At 44.1% G+C, this 18204-nt stretch overlaps 2 protein-coding genes and 1 long non-coding RNA gene across 3 annotated transcripts; 2 read left to right on the forward strand and 1 right to left on the reverse strand.

Moving 5' to 3' along the window:
- Positions 1-379: 379 nt before the first annotated feature.
- LOC120830494 (uncharacterized) lies at positions 380-2110 on the forward strand. The gene is made up of 2 exons (XR_005713908.2): positions 380-444; positions 530-2110. It is a non-coding gene; the product is annotated as an uncharacterized LOC120830494 (long non-coding RNA).
- A 2744-nt stretch (positions 2111-4854) lies between these two features.
- rfk (riboflavin kinase) lies at positions 4855-10543 on the forward strand. Its single transcript, XM_040195171.2, has 4 exons — positions 4855-5439; positions 6137-6288; positions 6715-6817; positions 7016-10543. Exons 1-4 carry the CDS (start codon positions 5358-5360, stop codon positions 7186-7188), a joined length of 510 nt encoding a protein of 169 aa, XP_040051105.2. The 5' UTR covers positions 4855-5357; the 3' UTR covers positions 7189-10543.
- LOC144386283 (proprotein convertase subtilisin/kexin type 5-like) lies at positions 10531-16214 on the reverse strand. Its single transcript, XM_078086576.1, has 13 exons — positions 16095-16214; positions 15870-16012; positions 15408-15614; positions 14911-14994; positions 14517-14703; positions 14209-14423; positions 13513-13749; positions 13175-13408; positions 12908-13088; positions 12595-12812; positions 12302-12402; positions 11912-12119; positions 10531-11570 (listed from the first exon to the last, which is right to left on the reverse strand). Exons 2-13 carry the CDS (start codon positions 15952-15954, stop codon positions 11152-11154), a joined length of 2376 nt encoding a protein of 791 aa, XP_077942702.1. The 5' UTR covers positions 15955-16012; positions 16095-16214; the 3' UTR covers positions 10531-11151.
- Between the last annotated feature and the right edge of the window lie 1990 nt (positions 16215-18204).

Raw genomic sequence — 18204 nt, forward strand, 5'->3', positions numbered from 1 at the left:
TACCGCTCGGTGGAAACACGCCAAAAGTCACGTCGACACGAGTAGCCATTTGTTTCATGCAACGTTAGTTAGATTGCAGTGGGGAAAGTCCCCCGTTAACGCTACAGTTGCGCTTGCACACTGTTCTTTAGCCTCATGAATTTGACCTTTTTATATGCCCCTCTCGAGCTGTTAGCTACATAAAGCTGCCTGTTAAAGATAAGGAAGGAGAAATCATCTCAGTGTGCATCATGGTGACGTTAGACAAGTGATATTGGAGATCTTAGCTAGCTTCTTTGACTCTTGTAGACTCAACAGGAAGCATGACAAAAACTAAGTATAATTGTATTCATTTCAATAGGGTATATGTATACACTAAGTACAACTTCCCAATTTTTCCCTTTCAGAAAAAGTGCTCATGGCAACTCTGCTGCTTCATTAACACGGGATGCCAGTTCACTAAAGGTAAGATGCCAATAGCCTAGAATTTGGATGATATTTCATTTTATTCATGATCAGCTGGAGAACCAATTTTGCTTAAACTGTTAAGGTCATTCCATTGCTGCATGGTGAGTGCCACCGCCACCAGCTTGTCTGCTGCCTCCAATGCCTCTGACGATACAGAGATTCTGTCCACACACAGCTCATCACCGAGACAAAAGCAATGGCCTGAGTTTTTTGACATTCCTAATTTCTCAGTTGATGTGGAATTCCGACTTAGACAGGCTAATAAGGCATGTCTGCACGAACAGACATACCTGAATGTACTGAGAGACGTAAAGCATAGTATTTTGGAAAAGCTTGCTGAAACAATTTACTTATTTGATGCCTATCCAAAAGAAGAAAGGATCCATTCCGTGGCATTGGCACTAATTAGAAAACATCCCTGCCTGAAGGAACCAGGCTCACTAGATGGATGAATTGCTTAAAATGGGGAACTATTGCACTAAATTGAGAAGAGCGGGATGTGTAGAGGTTGCTATAAATGGGTGCAAACAAGGTGCCCCTGAAATGGCATCAAAAGGCCTGAAATGACCAAAAAGGTTTGAGATAAATTACCTTACAAGATCTCCCCGAAGGTCATGATGAAGATAGCCTAGAGGCTGTGAGAAAGCTTCTAGAGATGAAAAGATGGAACCCCGGTGGAACTGTGATCGCATCAAAGATGGACCAGACTTTCGCACTACGGAGATGGGAGATTGTGGAGGCCGGACCTCCAGTGACAACATTGAAGGAGAGGTGGCCAGGTCTTTTTACAGCTATCTATTTTTGGGCTATCATATGCCTTACACTTGGACTACCCTAAAGCCATGAAAAACACTTAACTTCATTCAAAAAGCGATGGTTGGCTTGGGACAGGACAAACTTACACCAAAACTTCAAACCCTTAAACTTCTCCTGTTGAGTTAAAATATAAATGGCCGCATGAATGACGTTCGGCATTTGATCTCACTTGTTGATCACAATAGTACAGTTTCAGTTTTTTTTATTTGTTATGTTGGCTAAATTAAGGGACTCCTTTCAAATTCTCCTCAGTAGGTCTTCTCTAGATCTGCCGGTGTATGTTTGAAATAGTGTGAGATTGATTGCCTGCCATTTATCTTTTCACGGCTTGCTATTGGTGTTAATGTAGGATAACATACTAAATTGTTCACAATATTCCTGTGGAAGTGAGCATTTGGTGTTTAAGATTGTTATTGTAAAACTTACAATAGTTTTTTTTGCCCAATAATTCAGTAACGTTTGGCGATTTTTTAATAATGTTGCTTATATGGTGCATAGATGCCCTTATTTTCTATGACAATAGTTGCACACTGTCTCTTAAAAGTGCTTTAAACCAGCACAATACAATTTTAAACACGTAAGTGCTCTGTGCCGTTTTTGAGATGTAGTGATATTAAGCAATGCTGACTTTTTAGGAACAATCCTGTTTTCAGCACTTTAAATCTCAATGTCAAAATATGTGCTACACTGAGGATCCTCCTATACTGCTACCTCAACTGTTCAAAAGATGCACCCTTGTCTTGCTTCTGAGTAACTAAAACTGGTTTGTTGTTGCATTCAATTTAAAAAGAACCAATGCTGGTTGTTATGGAAGTAAGAAAAAATAAAAGCATGTCATATAATTGAATGTTGTTTCTACTTTAATTTATTACGTATATCTGTAATTGTGATTTAATTTAATTCCTAAAAATCTCGTCAGCGGAGAAAAAAGACGCTCTTCCTTTAAGTTCATTTGCCGTTATCCTGTTAAAAAATCCTGGTTTTGGTGATCAACTCTTCCGCCTTCTAACGTAAGACGATTACCCTGACGACTGACATCTGGTTCAAACTGAGAGTGACTCTCCAGAGGAAACCCATTTTGGTGACCTAGTTCTTTCGGTCATGACCCATCCTTCATGACCATAGGTGAGGGTAGGAATGAAGATTGGCCGGTAGATCGAGAGGTCTGCCTTCTGGCTCAGCTCTCTTTTCATCACAACGGTGCGGTAAAGCGAGTGCAATACCACCCACGCTGCTCTGATTCCCCGGCCAAACTCACACTCCATCTTCCCCTCACTCGTGAACAAGATCCCGAGGTACTTGAAGTCCAGGACACATTCAGGTTAAAGTGAATATTCCGGCTTAATCCCTGTCAAGTTTCGTGTGTTTTTTCTGATTAATCACGGCTCTGCCCAAACTTGAAAAGAGCTTTCTCTCCGGTGGACACAAAGGACAACTCGAGTTGTTTATTTTATGATCCTTTATTCCTCTTAAGGGTGGTTTGGTGGATCAGACAAAGAACAGAGCAGGTTGATAACCTTTCAAACAAAGCAAAACCCATGAATTAGTCGAGTACATTTCGATAATCACTTTCTTAAAGTAATAATAAATAAATGCGACTGAATTCCCAAACCAAACCCAAATTATTCAGATAAACCTAGGATAAGTCCCCATTACTTAATTTAAATGACACATTTCACTAAGTAAAGCAAAGCATGAACAAACAATAAATCATACTGTCCTACCAGTTGCGTCTCTGGGAGATTAGGAGCCGTGGCCACAGTGTCCTCTTCCTCAGGGCCGAGTGAGAGGGCCATCCGAGCTCTCCACAAACATTTTATGCCATGCGCTTCCTGTTCGTACGCAGGCACTTCCTGTGAGTGGAATCCCCATTAGCCGCATCGTCGCCCCCTGCAGTCTGGGTGCGCTCCGACTGTCCGGGGTGGATATGGGCCTTGAGTTCTCTGTGCGGCTTTTGACCGGAGATTGACGCAACAATCCCTTATCCTGGTTTCGTGCAATAGCCCTCTGGACTAGTAGTAATAATAATAATAATAATACATTTCATTTATAACGCAACAGAGCCAGCAGAACATAGCTAAAACATAGTTAAAATAAAGTAAAAGCAAGTAAAAACATAGGGGGAAAGCAAAACTTAAGAGTAAAAAATAAGTAGGTTTTTCAGGCCAGTTTTAAAAGAGTCCAGTGACTGTACTGCCCTCAGGTGGTCGGGGAGACCGTTCTATTTGTGTGGCGCTGCCGAGCAAAAGGCCCGGATGGCCATGGTGCCGAGCTTGGTGTTAGGGACTCAGAGGAGCGAGCAGCTTGCAGATCTGAGGGTGCGGGTGGTTTGGGGAGTGATTAGTCCTTGCCGATAGGGAGGTGCATGTCCATTTATGCATTTATGAGTGAGTAGTAGAATTTAGTAGTAGTTAATCCGAAATGAGACAGGGAGCCAGCGTAGTAGCAAGTGTCGGATGCGTGTCATGATCATATTTTCCGACTCTCATGGGGATCCTGGCAGCGCTGTTTTGGATGTATTGTAGTTTCAGGATATTTTTGCCAGTGATTCCAGTTAAGAGTGAATTACAGTAGTCCAGTCCTGAGGAGATAATGGCATAGACAAGCTTCTCTGCATCTGACAGGGTCAACGTGGGGAGGAGTTTGGAGATGTTTTTGAGATAGAAGGACGTTTTGCGCGGGTATTTGATATGGTCATTAAAGGTCAGGTGAGGGTCAAACCTAACTCCCAGATTGGTAACTGTGGAGGAGAGAGGTATGACCTGACTGTCAAATGTGAGATGGACAATGGAAGATGACTGAACCTGGTGTGGAGTGTCAACAAGAAGGGCTTCGGTTTTGGAACTGTTTTGCTGGAGAAAGTTGTTGCTCATCCATGCCTTTATCTCCCCTAAGACAAGCGGTGAGACATGACATGGCTGCAGAGGGGCTTGGGGCAGTCTTGATGTAGACCTCTGTGTCGTCAGCATAACAGTGAAAGGACATTCCATGTTTGCTGATGACACGGCCGATGGGGAGCATGTAGGTGATAAGAGTGTAGTTTCTTCAGGCAGTAGCGGAGCGTAAACGTTGAGTTGACGCGTGTTCCTGTTTGTTTGGTCACATATCTCACACTGCTTCGCTCAGTTTGTGAAAGCCAACTGTCTTTTATTAGTCGTCACCCTGAGCAAAGCTGTTTCCGTGCTGTGAGCTGAACGGAATCCTGACTGAAAATTTTCAAACAAGTTGTTGTGCTTAAGATAGTCCTGAGGTTGAGAAGTAACTACCTTCTCTAGCACCTTGGACAGGAAGGCAAGGTTGGAGATAGGTCTATAGTTGGCTAGAACCGGTTATTTGGGGTGTTTCCGGTCTTTTTTCAGCGATTGCCACCAAGCTAAAAATTGAAATAACAACTAATGGTCGCCCAACTGTCATTTTGACTTCTTGTTCTACATTTTTTTTGTCCTTGTTTATACTTTCTTGTTTATTTGTTAAAAAAAGCCTATGTATGTAGAGAACACTGTAAAAACGGAGTCAAATTTAACCGTTAGAACTGACTGACTCTAAATGCATCATAGAACGTTTCATATGTATTCGCTATTCTTTTCCTACAACATTTGAACGCAACACGTAACCCCCGGCCTGCTTTGGTCACGTGGTCAATGACGTCATCAAAAGTGTTACTAAAACGTATGTTCCCACACATGTCATAACTACCGGCTTGGGGAGCGTCATTGTTACCGTGGATCTAACCACGGTGAAACTGGGGCAGTTATCTCCTTGGTGCTGTAGAAACCTCGGGACGAAATCGTCCGAGTACCCTGGCGGCTCTATAGATGCTACCAGTAGCTACCTTAGCTAGCATAGCGGGTGAACTTTAACCATCGCTGCTAACTGAGTGACGTTCAACTCCATCCAACTCAAGCGACGCTCACCAGGCAACAAGGGAAGCTCTCGCCGAATTCGAGGACGGATCTGAGCTCCACAGTAGTGCAGATTTGTGGCGCTAACCGCCAACGAGCAGGGCTGATTGTCCAGTCCGACATCCTTTCAACTTTCGAGGTCATTCTACGGCGTCCGTCTAGCCGGCTGTTGCCCGGAAGCTAGCGCAAGTCATGAAGAGCCTCCCGTATTTCTGCCGGGGAGAGGTCATTCGAGGCTTCGGCAGAGGAAGCAAGGAACTGGGAATTCCCACAGGTGAGTCTGTCATCGTCTGCCATTAATCTGGACGAGCGACTGGGTAACGTTAGCTGACCCGCTACATGACGTTAGCATGCGTGGATCTCGTCGGGTCGCGTCTCAATCACAGAGTAACATCACCGGAGAGAGAACTAACGAGAAACGTTACATAATTACCATTGGACGTCTGCGATTATTACCTAAATGTCCAAAAGTCTTTCTCAGCGGAGGTTCGGAGCTTGTTACCAAATCGCACTGGACCGTTTTAACGACGACACCTGTTTACGTAACGAGCGCGCACCTTTTTTCGTTTGGACCGCGATACGTACGAGCTGAACCTGGTGATCAAATGTGATGACCGAGTCCACAATTGAATAGTGTGGCGTCATGTTTTAATCAAAGTGAAACGGTTTATTCCGAGGAAAGACCCGTTACGTCACCCCAGTGCATCGCCTGTCACCAACCTGGGTTAGTTAAATGTGTTTTATTAAATGCATAATGAAGGCACGATATCCAAAACTATATGTTAAGTTTACAAATGTTCATTGTAATTTCTGAGAGAAATTTGTTTCTAACCACGCAGAGGTCCCAAACAGTGCAGATATTGCAAAAAAGGTGAAGTGAAGGTCTCCCACTCTTAGGAGGAGAAGTTCCCCCTTCGCATGCTGAACGTTTTCTCTTATTCTTCTGCCTCACTTTTTCTTTTAATCTCCAGCCAACTTTCCCGACTCGGTGGTGGACAATCTTCCAGCAGATATCGGCACAGGAATCTACTACGGCTGGGCCTGTGTCGGTAACGGGGATGTCTACAAGATGGTGATGAGCATTGGCTGGAACCCATACTATAAAAATACCAAGAAGTCCATGGTCAGTACAAGGAAAGCAGCATTCACTGCAAACTGCTTGGTGTTTTAATCCGAAGAGACGCGTGCCCGTGGCATATCTATTCATGATATGTTGAATAGTCTTTTACAATCCATGGTCAGAAGGGCATGGTCACACACAAATCAAATTTCCTGGCGGGACAAAATGTATTTGGAAAATACAATCCAAGTAACTGTTCGTTAGAAGGGATTGAATAACCGTTGTGCTGAATTCTCGGTTCAGAATAGTGGCTGGAGTCTGCCATGTTCTACATTGTGGTCAAACACACTCTTTCAGCATTTACTTATTATATAACTAACTTTTATTAATTTCATATATCTTTTTTGTAATTCGGGTTTGACAACACAAGATGCATGTTGACCATTACAGTTCTCTTGTGAAGATCCGGATGTATTTTACATATTCTAGGAGACTCACGTTATTCACACTTTCAAAGAGGACTTCTATGGAGAGATTCTAAGTGTTGTCATGGTGGGCTACATCCGTCCAGAGAGAAGCTACAACTCACTTGGTAAGATACCAAACGTTGCTGTCAAGTAAAGTCCCACTACAATTACTGAGTGATTGTACAATTGTCTCACTCAGACATCTTCTGCTATATTTACTCCTCTTCACTCAACATGACCCCCCCCCCCCCCCCCCTTTCCCTCAGCTTTGCACCTGACTTTGTTTCTGCATGTTTTTAACTCTCATTTTGTGTTCATAACAGAAGCGCTCATTGCAGCCATAAACAACGACATTGAGGAGGCCAAGGCCCAGCTGGAGCTTCCAGAGCCTCTCAAACTGCGAGACGACAACTTCTTCACCAGCGCGCCCAGCCCGTCCTCCGCCCCGACCCCGAGCAGCGCGTCCACGTCACAGACTATTCTGAATGGTCACTGACAGCCGGCTGTGAACACACGCTGGTGTATGCGTTCATTAAAAATGCAGATCCTCATTCTGAGATCTGTTTGCTGTCATTATGGCTCCACGTGGACATAATCTAAAACAAACAATCCTTCTTTTTTTCCATTGTGTTTTTCTTCCTTCTTTGGCCCAACTGTTTGTGTTGCTTTGTTTCAGCCACTCAATAGATGTTCATTTGTATATTCCTACAGCAGATTTCCTGTTTATAACTTAAAACACAAATGGTCCATAAACTCAACTCTGTGAATGCTCTCAAGCCAAGGTTGAAAAAAAAAAAAAAGCTCTGTATGTCCTTTACTGTCAACATTTGTTTCTGTGGCAGATGTTGAGAGAGAGAGAAAGCCTGGGCATTATTATCTGTAACAAAGACACTGCTCACACTGTTAGATGAATATGCAACAATGTAGCGAAATGCAAGACGTGTAAAGATGTGGAGATTAAATTGTTAATGTAAATTTAGAGGGGTCAGTCTTCTCAAAGAGAATGTCTTTCCCTTCTAGTGAGACACAAGCCCTCTACCGTTTATCACTGCCGTAAAGTAGGGGACCCTTTTACATTTGATTCGGGGTTTTTGATAAATATGCCGAAATAAAAATCTTGCATAAATTATTAACCTATAAAATAGGTAAGGACTTATATTTAACATTGCTATATGGGTTGAAGTGGTACTCTTTTGACACAAACATATATTTTCAGAACATTTTTAGATGATTCAAGGAATGCAGGCCGAAAAAAGAAAGCATGTTCAGTGTGTTGGTCACGTCGTCGTTCTATTCAGTGCAGCTTGCCTTATTCTCAGACCTACAGTCCACTAGTGTTTGTGGGTTTGTTACAGATAGTAAAACATTGATACTTGGTGAGCATTAGGAGCACAACTCCTGTACTCTGCACTTATTTTTAGGAAAGGCAGCAGTCATTTGTTCTAAAAATATTAGACGTTAATGCAGACCAACTTTCTCACAATATTTTATGTTCGTTAGCTTCATTTTACATTCATGGGGTCTTTAAAAATGTTTGTGCTTGCACCTCTACGTTTTACAAAGAAAATGGCACCGAACATGCAACTGTTAATTGTTTTTAGAGAATTATGAATCTGCAAGTGATACGACCAAAGGATAAGACTGCAATCATTCAGCAGTAGTTATTTTTCGTCTTCATTTCATTTTCATTTCTTTTCCAAGAACGATTCTATTGTCAGTCTCATAGGTTTTGTTTTACAGCAGTTTGGTTTTCAATTGGCAGGGTAATTAATGACAGAATCAATAGAGGAAGCAGCACTTCACTGTAATCATGTTGACAAATTCACTGCTATAAAAATCTTCTCTATGCTAAATGCTACAATATCAATTATATTCATCCCCCAAAGCACTTAATGTACAAAATAAATTTGAATGTAACTTTTGAGTTGTGATGTGCTGCTGCTTTAAACCGGTTAGAAGATTTGAAGATGGACGTTTTCATAACACTTATGATGCTGCTGCAGCAGAGAATGTTGGCAGGATGATTTGTTGTGATTATTCCAGTTTACACGGGGGCCACAGGGTCACTGCTTGTAGCGCACCTCTTCTGTTTTCATTGTTTTTGCTGTAATGTAATCAAAATACTTTGGTCAATTTTATAACACTATTCTGGAAAAGATGTGATGGAAATATTATGTATTCTAAATTGCTAAAGCATGAACCAGGATAGAACATTGGGCCTCCGAGAATGTTGTTATATCAGGTCTGGCAATTAGGCCTATTTCTAAAATCATTTTTCTGTGTCCTGGGACCCTCACATCGGCAAAGGAAAAAATCCCCACCCTAAAAAATGTTCAATGTAGAGAAAAAATTAAGAAACCCTTTTGTTTTTAAGAAGGAAATTCTTCCCTGTTCCCCCTCTAACATGACCATGTCATCATATTGACGCACAAAAACACACATTTCAAAAAAATTTGAAAGTGTTCCCACAGCTATAGGAGTATACATGAGAGTCACAGCAAGATCAAAAAACGTTACTGTCCATGTCCACGTCATGAACACCATGTGAAAGACAGTAGCCGGTGTTCTTAAGCCATTGTCCTATATTTGGTATCTTGATTTATTAACCTAATGAGGAAGAACCAGGTGAAATCTGATAGTTTTATTCTCATTCAAAAACAATAAATTCAAAATTCAGGGCCAAAGTAAATCTAATTCTCAAAACCATTCCCATACACACCCATTTAATCAAAACAAAGTCAACGCCCCCTTAATTATTCTGACGTAGATTAGATATCACGCGTACATGGGTCAATAGTCCACGTGTCCCAAAGTCACTGTTGAAGCAGATTCAGGGTTTGTGTGTGAAGCGCGTGTGTACAGAAGAGACAGGAAGGAAAGTTCATGGCCAACAGAGGGACAAACGTAAGAGACGGTCCTGTGTTCTTCAATAGAGGCGAGCTGAGCAGCACCAATCAAATATCTGCAGCTCACGGATTATTCGCCTCACTAAAACGTGCTACGATTAAAAAAAAGACAAGAATGAAACTGGATTTAGGAGGTTTAGCGAGGAGGTGGGGGGGGGTTCCGACGTGGCTGAAACACATTCGTCATAAGTCATGCAACTCTTCTGAGCAATGTCTTCACTACTGTTGTGCCACTCACTCAGAAGTCAGTCATCCTCTTCTCTGCAGTTAAGGAACTAAATGTTAGGGTTTTTTTTCTAAGTCTAGAATTAGATAAGAGGCTGGACTGGACCTGTTTGCTGGGTAATCGCTGTAAAGTTAATTATCAAAAGACAACTTGACGTTGCCGAGTGAGATGACCGATGAGTTGATAGGTGAGCCTGATGACGTCAGTGCTTAACCAAGTATTTAGAACAACTTGGAAGCTCAAAAGCTGTCCCTTAGAAAAAAAAGTTCAGATGTATCTCTCCAGGGGCTTCCGTTGTGTGAGAATACTAAACTAAGAATACGTATAAGTACTAACTAGCACTAAACACGGATATTTTGACATCCGTCTGTGACAAATGAGGAACCAGCAAATGACATCACAGCTGCATTGGTCAACGTAGATCCAAGAAGGATTTAAAAGTGCTAGTTACGCATTACATACAGCAAAAAGATGCTCATGTAAAAATTGGAGGAGAATTTAAAGTCCCCTGCAAAATTAGGTATATATTTGCATAAGGTGCCAATTGTACTTCAGTGCAATGTTTGCTATGACTCTTCCGGTGACTCCTGCATTGCGGTACAAAGTCCAGATTACAATTTAAACAGAGGATGCAGAAACAGATAAAGTATAACATTCGCATAATGTTCAAATGTGGAGTTACCTGGGTTGTAATAACAAAATACAATTTGCAATTAAAAGGAAGTTATTAATGTGCCACTGTGTTGAAACATCATAGATAGATATTTCACCGTGTACATTTTCACTACCATGAACGTAGTAGGACTGTAGTACTGTTTTTGCAGTAGTCCACAATATCAGTGGATAATGTCTATCACATAATTGAATGTGCCAATTAATTCATTAACTATTAATCAATTAAATTTCTAATAAAATGGAAACCAACACATAAACATTTCAGCACACATGCAACTTCATGTCAATCACAGGAATAGGTTATATAATCCCACACTTAACCAAAACGATGGATGTTGAGACTAGACCAGTAGTAAGTCGGTATCCAAGTCGACCCAGCAGTCACATGTGTTTGATTTTCCGTTGCAGCCACAACATTTTGACATATTCATTGGTAGCTGGGCAGTGTGACTGAAATGTATTAGCATTGAAAAACATTGACGCCAAAATGTGGTCCTGCTTCACCAATGACTGTACCCACATGATCTATGATCCAACTGTTCAAAAAGCATAAAATTAACATTAAGTATCGGAGGGGAGGGGAGGAAAAACTTAGTTTAGTCTCCTTCGATACGTTAGGCGGAACCAATTCTCTCCATCCGCGGCTTCCTTTTCAGTTGTATGAGTAGCTCTCGTCATCGTATTCTAGCTCAATCTCGTCCTCATCCAAGAGTCCGTACTTAAACTTCCGATACACTGTCCCATCTTGTCCCATGTACACGATGTCCTCATCCTCGTCATCTTCCTCATCATCCTCACATGCAATGACGCGGTCGCAGTACTCCCCGCTTGTGGAGGCGGTGGGTTGTGACGCGGTGCCCTCAGTGGTGCCCAGTTTCTCGTAACCTCCCGCTTTGGTTTTGGGTGCGATGACAAGAGATTTGGATCGAGCAGTGAGGAAGAGGAAGACCCCACCGCCCACGAAGACGACGAGGAGAACACAGGCAAGGACAAAGAGTTTAGCGCTGCCGCCTTGAGCCTCTAAGTCCCCAGCATCTCTCATCACAAAGTTCACACCCAGGATGCATTCCTCTGAGAAGAAGGAGACGGAGCCCATCGTTAGGTTAATTAAAACAACGTAATCTGCACATCGGGTTTGTGTGTTTTACAATACTTGAGTTTTAGTTGAATACTACTGGCCATGAAAGCTTGGGACATGCATGCAGTCATGCAAACAACATGATTGTGGAGCCCTGAAAACTATGTGGGGCAACAAATGTTGCCATGAGTGGGAAGGCTATAAATGAATTACACAGGATGGCGACCATTACAAATTATAATCTCTGATTGAAAAAACTCATCAGTTACACTCGGAGTCGAGTCTCAATAGAGTCTGTGTCTTTGTGGGTTGCATTAAAAGACTTCTGGTTTACCCCGTGAGGCCTTGCAGTCACAGCACTCCCTGGGTATCGGTGCGTCATCATGCCGTGTCTCATTTCCACAGCAGGACAAGCAGCGGCCTTCAGACAGGATCAGGAGTGCCGGGCACAACGTGCAGCTCCACATGCCGGGTCCGCGGCAGTCAAAGCAGGACGGGTCACATGGCGCGCAGTTTGGCTCATCACTATCGGACTCAGAGCCCTTAAGCGACAGAAGAATTTGTTACGCCGCAGACTGGATGTCAGTCGGGGACTTCCAGAGCGACTGTGATAAACTGCACTTATAGGTCCAATATATTATTTGTTTTTCAAGAGAGAAATGAGACTCTGATGAGGAACAAAAACAATGTTTTATACAATTGAGCAACACATAAGCTTTCTCACCTGTGAAGCAGCGTATTGGCCTATGAGACAACGGGATACACAGATGCCTCCCTTAAGAGTGTAGCCTTCATAACAGGACTGACAGGCCAGGGCGCCCCCATCTGGAAGGAGAGGAGACTGTCAAACGTCTTCACGTGGCTGAACTTGATTTGACAGATTAATATCGTATCAAAGGCCGCGGCGGGCGTTTTAAATACTCAAGTGGGAGGAAGTTGGGTGCTGACTGTGAAAATAATGAAATAAAACCAACTAACAACACGTGGCACAAATGAGCCATGACAGGCTTCCTTTACCGCTGCAGGTTTGGCAGGTCGGGTGACACTTGCGGCAGGTCTTGGTCCGGCTGTGCAGGTAGAAGCTCGGAGGGCAGCTCTGCAGGCACTGTCCCCTCTGCCCCAGGTAGACGTAACCCGCCCGACAGCTCAGGCAGTTTTTGTTACCAAGACCCCAGCACCGGCTACAAGAGGGGTCGCATCGCTCACAAACCATGGTGTTGGTGTTGCCAAAGTGACTGACAGGGAGAGAGCGAGAGGACACCAGTTTAGCTTGTTGGTGTCCGCCGAGGAAAAAGAAAATGCCATTCTGTGTGTCTGTGTGTTCTTTAACCTCTCTGAACAGGTTTCGACGCAGCTGCTTCCCTGCTTGAAGAATCCAGACTTACAGTCGACACACTGCAAACTGTGACGACCGGCACATGACTTACAGCTGAAGTGACAGCGCTCGCACGCGCGTTCGTCTTTGTCCCCGGCATAGTAACCCACAGGACACTCCTGCACGCATGTGCTGTCTGATGGACACAAAGTTACAATTTTTTTTTTTTTTAAACGTGAAGTTTGGATGAGCATGTTTTGGTTTTCTACGGATACAGCTTACTGTGTAGGAAGTTTGGTTCCTTGCAGCTGAGGCAGTGGTCTTTGCTCGGCCCAGAACAGCGATGGCAGAGTTGGTGACACTGCTGGCACTGCCCATTGTGGTCCATGTATGAGCCCAAAGAGCACTGAATGAACCAAACGCAGTGTCCACCGCTGTCTTTACGCCTTTTGGCGTCGCAACTGAGGCACGATGAGGGCTCGTGTCCCGAGCAGGTCAGACATGACCTGTCGCAATCTAGGAAAAAGGAAATGTAAAGAGAAGCAGACGGCTGATAAACCCTATAATTATGTCGTACAGCGTTACTTTATTTTGCATGATGGACCTCCATCTCCCCTTACCTCTGCATTCATTAGCAGTGGCGTCGTAGTAAGTGCTGTTGGGACACTTAGCCAGACACTCTCCATTGTACCGGACGGCTTTCGGGTTGTGACACACAGCGCAGTCGTCAAAGCTCGGTCCGTCACAAGAGGCACAATCCGCATGGCAGCGCACGCACTCCTGTGGCTCGGCATAGTAGCCATCAGGACAATCACCCACGCACTGACCCTCATGTAGGAAGTAGTACTGAGCACACTCTGGGAGAGAGGAGGACATTTTTTACCAATAAAACGCTTGTTTGTGTTTATCCACGATGCTAACACTACATACATATTCAAAGTCACATACGTACGAGGAGAAAAAACGTTGTTATGCCATTATAGGTACTTCTGCTAAGGGTACAAATATGGCAAATATTGGTTTTTCCCAACTCAAATGTCTCCTGTATGTCTGCATCTTTCTTCGGGTCAGATTTCCTCTGGTCCTCACTACGTATACCTTCCAATGTCCCATGGCTGCGCTATAGCAGCACCCTGTGGATCAGTCGTCACTGGCGTCCAGTGAGCAGTGAACCGTCTCTCTGCGTTTCCTCCTCATCTTCCTTCTCTGCCGTTCAGCTACTTCCTCACTAATCCAAGTCGCCTTTCAAAAACCCCTCTCTTCAATCCCCGTATTGCGTTTCTCTGCCCTTGACTGTTTCGACCCAGCGTACTCACTCTTACACAGGCCACCTTGATCGCATTCTCCGCAGTGAGCCGGGCAGCGAAGGCACTGCGTCTCGCTGGCGTAATAGCCCTTTGGACAGTGAGACCTGCAGGAGTGGTCCAGAAGCAAGTACTGTTTCTCACAGCTCAGACAGTGAGAGGAGTTTCCTTGGCAGGAGGCACAGCCCGGGTCGCACGGCTGGCACACGCCACTCTCAGGAAACCCTCTGGGAAGGACAGGAGAGAATGAGGTGTCATTGACTTGTTGTCACGGTGTGCGTTCATCTGCGAGTCGAGAAATGCGAAAACAGAACAAGCACCTCGGACAATCCACCACACACACCCCGCCGTGGAGGTTAAGCCCGGCGCGACAGTGCTGGCACCGCTGGGCGTCCTCGCACGTGACGCACCCTGTCGAGCAGTCGTCACACCGGCTGGACGTCTTGTTGGCAAAAGTACCAGATGGACAACGGGACAAGCAGGTCTGATGGGCAGTCAAAAATCGACCTCGAGACAGAAAGATAAATCGCATCACTCACAAAAGAGAACAAATAGGGAGGTACGGTAGTATTTAAGGTCGATTCTTAATTATCCGGTCTCACATTCGCCCCTAAATGAAACGTACTGTGATGGCAGGTTTTCACACGGGTTCATTTAAAATGTTGTCGTTTCAGCAGCTCAGTCTGATGTGGCATAGAAGCAGAAAATGCTCACCAGAATCACAGCTGTTGCATTCCTTCTGCCCTGCAGCAGAGCAAGTCTCGCAGGTGGAGTGGCACGACTCACATTCACCCTCATCTGACAGTGAACAGCAAAAGGAAACCCCGTCAAAATATGAGGTCATCAATGACATCAGGAATCAGGAAACATTTATTGCCAAAATATGTCTTACATACAAGAAATTTGACTTGGCGGTTGGTGCGTGACAGTAGACAGTATGACACTAGACAACAGTGCACGAGTAGTAAAATAAAATGTTAATGCTATGGGTTAGTAGAATAAGCCTATGGGTTAGTTTAAAATAAAAGAATAAAGTTAAAAATATTTTAAAATAAAAAAAATTAAGTGCACTAGCGAACAGGAGTGAAAAGTGATGATGACGATGAAGTGACGTCTGCAGAATGAAAGAAAGTGACCGGTGGAATGTCAGAGTGAGTCAGACAAGAAAGGACAAGAGGCCGAGGCAGAAAACATTTGGTACTTTTCCACACCGTTCCTGAAGTGCGTCGCAGGGCAGGGTGTAAGGTCTCTGTCGCTCGAACACTCCCCGCTCTTCAGTGTGAATCCGTCCTCGCAGGAGTCACAGTCGTCATATTGTGGCCCTCCGCAGGTAAGACAGGTGCGATGACACAGCTCACACTCCCGGCTCTCATCATCCACAAAGAAACCGTCCTCACAGTGATCCACACACGTGCCGCCTGGACACAAAAAAACACCCATTTTGAATGCCTCCATATACAGTTAAAGTTTTCTTTCAGAAACGATTCATGATTTGACACTTTTTACAACTTGGATGTTTCAGATGGACGCCAACAGATGGGGAATCTTACTGGAACAGTCAAATTGGACACATGTTGTATATATATTTAAAACCGGATGCTAATCACGGGCATAAGCGCCTCCAGTTTACATTCACACCATAACTCAAAATTATAAATGGTTCAAATGCTTACCAGAGACGTAGAATCCCTCTTCACACCAGTAGCACTGGGACTGGTCGCAGATTACGCATCGTTGTTCACACGGAGCGCACAGCATGGTGTCGTTCCTACTGTACGTCCGATCTGGACAGGACTGATGGCAGTCTGTGTCTAACCTGATGGACAGAGGGACAGTCTCAGTATGAAGACATACACATATAGGAAGGAGTGCAATGGAACTAAACCCAAGAGACTTACTGGTAATATCCGTCTCCACATTTGAGACAAACAGATTCCTGTTCACCTGAATCCTCTGTGGTGAAGAGAAGAAATTAAACAAATCACTACCAGATCAGGCATACTGGGATTACTGGACCTGGTGAATTAGCGCCGCTTTCAATATCAAGGCAAGACAAAGAATGTTGTACATCCGATCAACCTCGTTATCACTGTTGCAATGGTGATCAAATGACATTTAGACATGATGCGCCTGTTTTACTTTGTTTGCACTGACAAAAACGTTACAGCGGTGGTATGTGTCAGTGAAACAATATCTGACCTCCCCTGCTGGCGCAATCCTCTTTATTTTTTCTAGTTTCCTTTCACACCAGCAGGAGGCGCTCTGACAACACACAATAAACGTGTTGAGATGCTGTAGAACTTAAAACAGATCAATCTGCATCGGAATGCGATGAACGTGGAAGTAGCCAAAAGATCCAACACAGAAGCTCTCACAAATGCAAACGTCAAAGACTTTCTTCAAGCATCTCAGTAGAACATCTCATCTTCAAGAAGACAGAAGTCACACGCTGCCGGCCTGTTGTGCGTCGTAGTCAGTGGCGTCCGCACAGTTTGCACCGGAGGGGTACTTTTGCTAAACTACGACACAAAAGCGAGCATGATGTGAGTGACATGTTATGCAAACCAACCTGCATATTTGCTGTTAATTTGTGTTGTACCACTAGAGACCCGAGAACCGAGCCCCGAGATATGAATATGTGATTGAGTGAGAGAGAGGGAGAAAGTACATTTTCCCACAAATCTAATTCGCTCCTGCTGTCACTCAAAACCATCCAACCGGTGACTGAGGAAGAGCCCCCCTGTCATCCCCTAGTCCAACGACGTAAAAGATGTCTCCAGGGACAGAGGGAGCGAGAAGGAAAAGATCAGACAGGAACCACAGAGCAGTCGACTGAAAGAGAGGTAAGAGAAAGAGAATGAGATGAAACTAAACAGCCTCTTCTGCAGACTTTCCCCAGGGGCATTCAGGCTCTCCAGAGATCCCTCCATCGACCCCAACAACCCATTCCTCCCAGTCTCCCTGCAGCACCCTCAACTTAACACTGCACCGGTTTGTACTTCAGTGCGGTCGACAAGCCGGTACCTGTGAAAGCTATTACTCATACAGAGGGAGACTGGGACAAAGGAAAGGTGGGAGGGACAGAGGAGCTGGAAACCGTGCCTCCAGGCTGTGTCTATGAGAAGAGAGTAAATAGCTCCAGCATAAATGTGAGCTGGGAAAGCACGGGGAAGGGAAATTTCAACAGAATTCGGACCGGCATGCACATCCCAAATATGCACTTGTGGAATGTGCAAGCCCTCATACGGACACATTTACAGTCTACGTGCACCCACAGGCTATATAATACATTCACCCGCACAAGCAATCGCACATTAGCCTCAGTAATAGGAGGGGATGCACAGTCGGGAATCAGGATGGATGAATACAGTTTTTACCATCACCTCAAATTATCATTGCAGTCTGAGAAAGTGACGTGTTTTTATTGAGAAGTGGATTGCTGGTTGAGAAAAACAGAACAAATATGCCAGTAAAATGACGGAACCCCTTCAGTGTTCTAGCTCAGATATAGGCAGCATATGTCACAACAGAGAACTGGAGGAGAGGCGTAAAGGAATGAGAGGAATACTAGGGATCAATTTGAGCGGATATTGAAACAAACTAAACGAATCACAGTGTGAATCATCTTGTCTTAAACAAAAAACTGTATGGAGCAAGTCAAAGAAATGGAAGAAGTAAACACAGATACCCAGAGAGGCTGAATGGGGACATTCAGGGAAAATGTAAACTCAAAAGACAACACATACTGATTGAAAATGAGTCAGCAGCAATATAGGGAGCCATGGGGCCATATGCCAAGAAGGGCTGACATAATGAGGGCTTTTTATCCCAGGTACAAAGCACATCAGTTGATTATGCCAGCCTGAGAGAGCTTTTATCAGTTATAAGTTATGCAGAGCAAAGTCAAGGCCGATTTATTGATATAGCCCATTATCCCAAATTTGCTTTAAAAGGCTTTACGATCTGTTCACATAACATCAACTGTCCTTGGACCCTTCATTGGAGATC

Source organism: Gasterosteus aculeatus, chromosome 13 (assembly GCF_964276395.1).
Source record: "Gasterosteus aculeatus chromosome 13, fGasAcu3.hap1.1, whole genome shotgun sequence".
In the NCBI taxonomy this organism is placed as follows: domain Eukaryota; kingdom Metazoa; phylum Chordata; class Actinopteri; order Perciformes; family Gasterosteidae; genus Gasterosteus; species Gasterosteus aculeatus.

What these genes read in the sequence shown, in the direction of transcription:
- LOC144386283 (XM_078086576.1), bottom strand. Translation starts at nt 15,954, where the DNA reads ATGCTGTGCGCTCCGTGTGAACAACGATGCGTAATCTGCGACCAGTCC. An exon ending in TCAAGGTGGCCTGTGTAAGA is followed by an intron (nt 13,750 to 14,208) that starts GTGAGTACGCTG and finishes CCTCTCTCCCAG; the next exon opens with AGTGTGCTCAGTACTACTTC. An exon ending in GACCTGCCAAACCTGCAGCG is followed by an intron (nt 12,403 to 12,594) that starts GTAAAGGAAGCC and finishes CTCTCCTTCCAG; the next exon opens with ATGGGGGCGCCCTGGCCTGT.
- rfk (XM_040195171.2), top strand. Translation starts at nt 5,358, where the DNA reads ATGAAGAGCCTCCCGTATTTCTGCCGGGGAGAGGTCATTCGAGGCTTC. An exon ending in GGAACTGGGAATTCCCACAG is followed by an intron (nt 5,440 to 6,136) that starts GTGAGTCTGTCA and finishes TTTAATCTCCAG; the next exon opens with CCAACTTTCCCGACTCGGTG. An exon ending in GAGAAGCTACAACTCACTTG is followed by an intron (nt 6,818 to 7,015) that starts GTAAGATACCAA and finishes TGTTCATAACAG; the next exon opens with AAGCGCTCATTGCAGCCATA.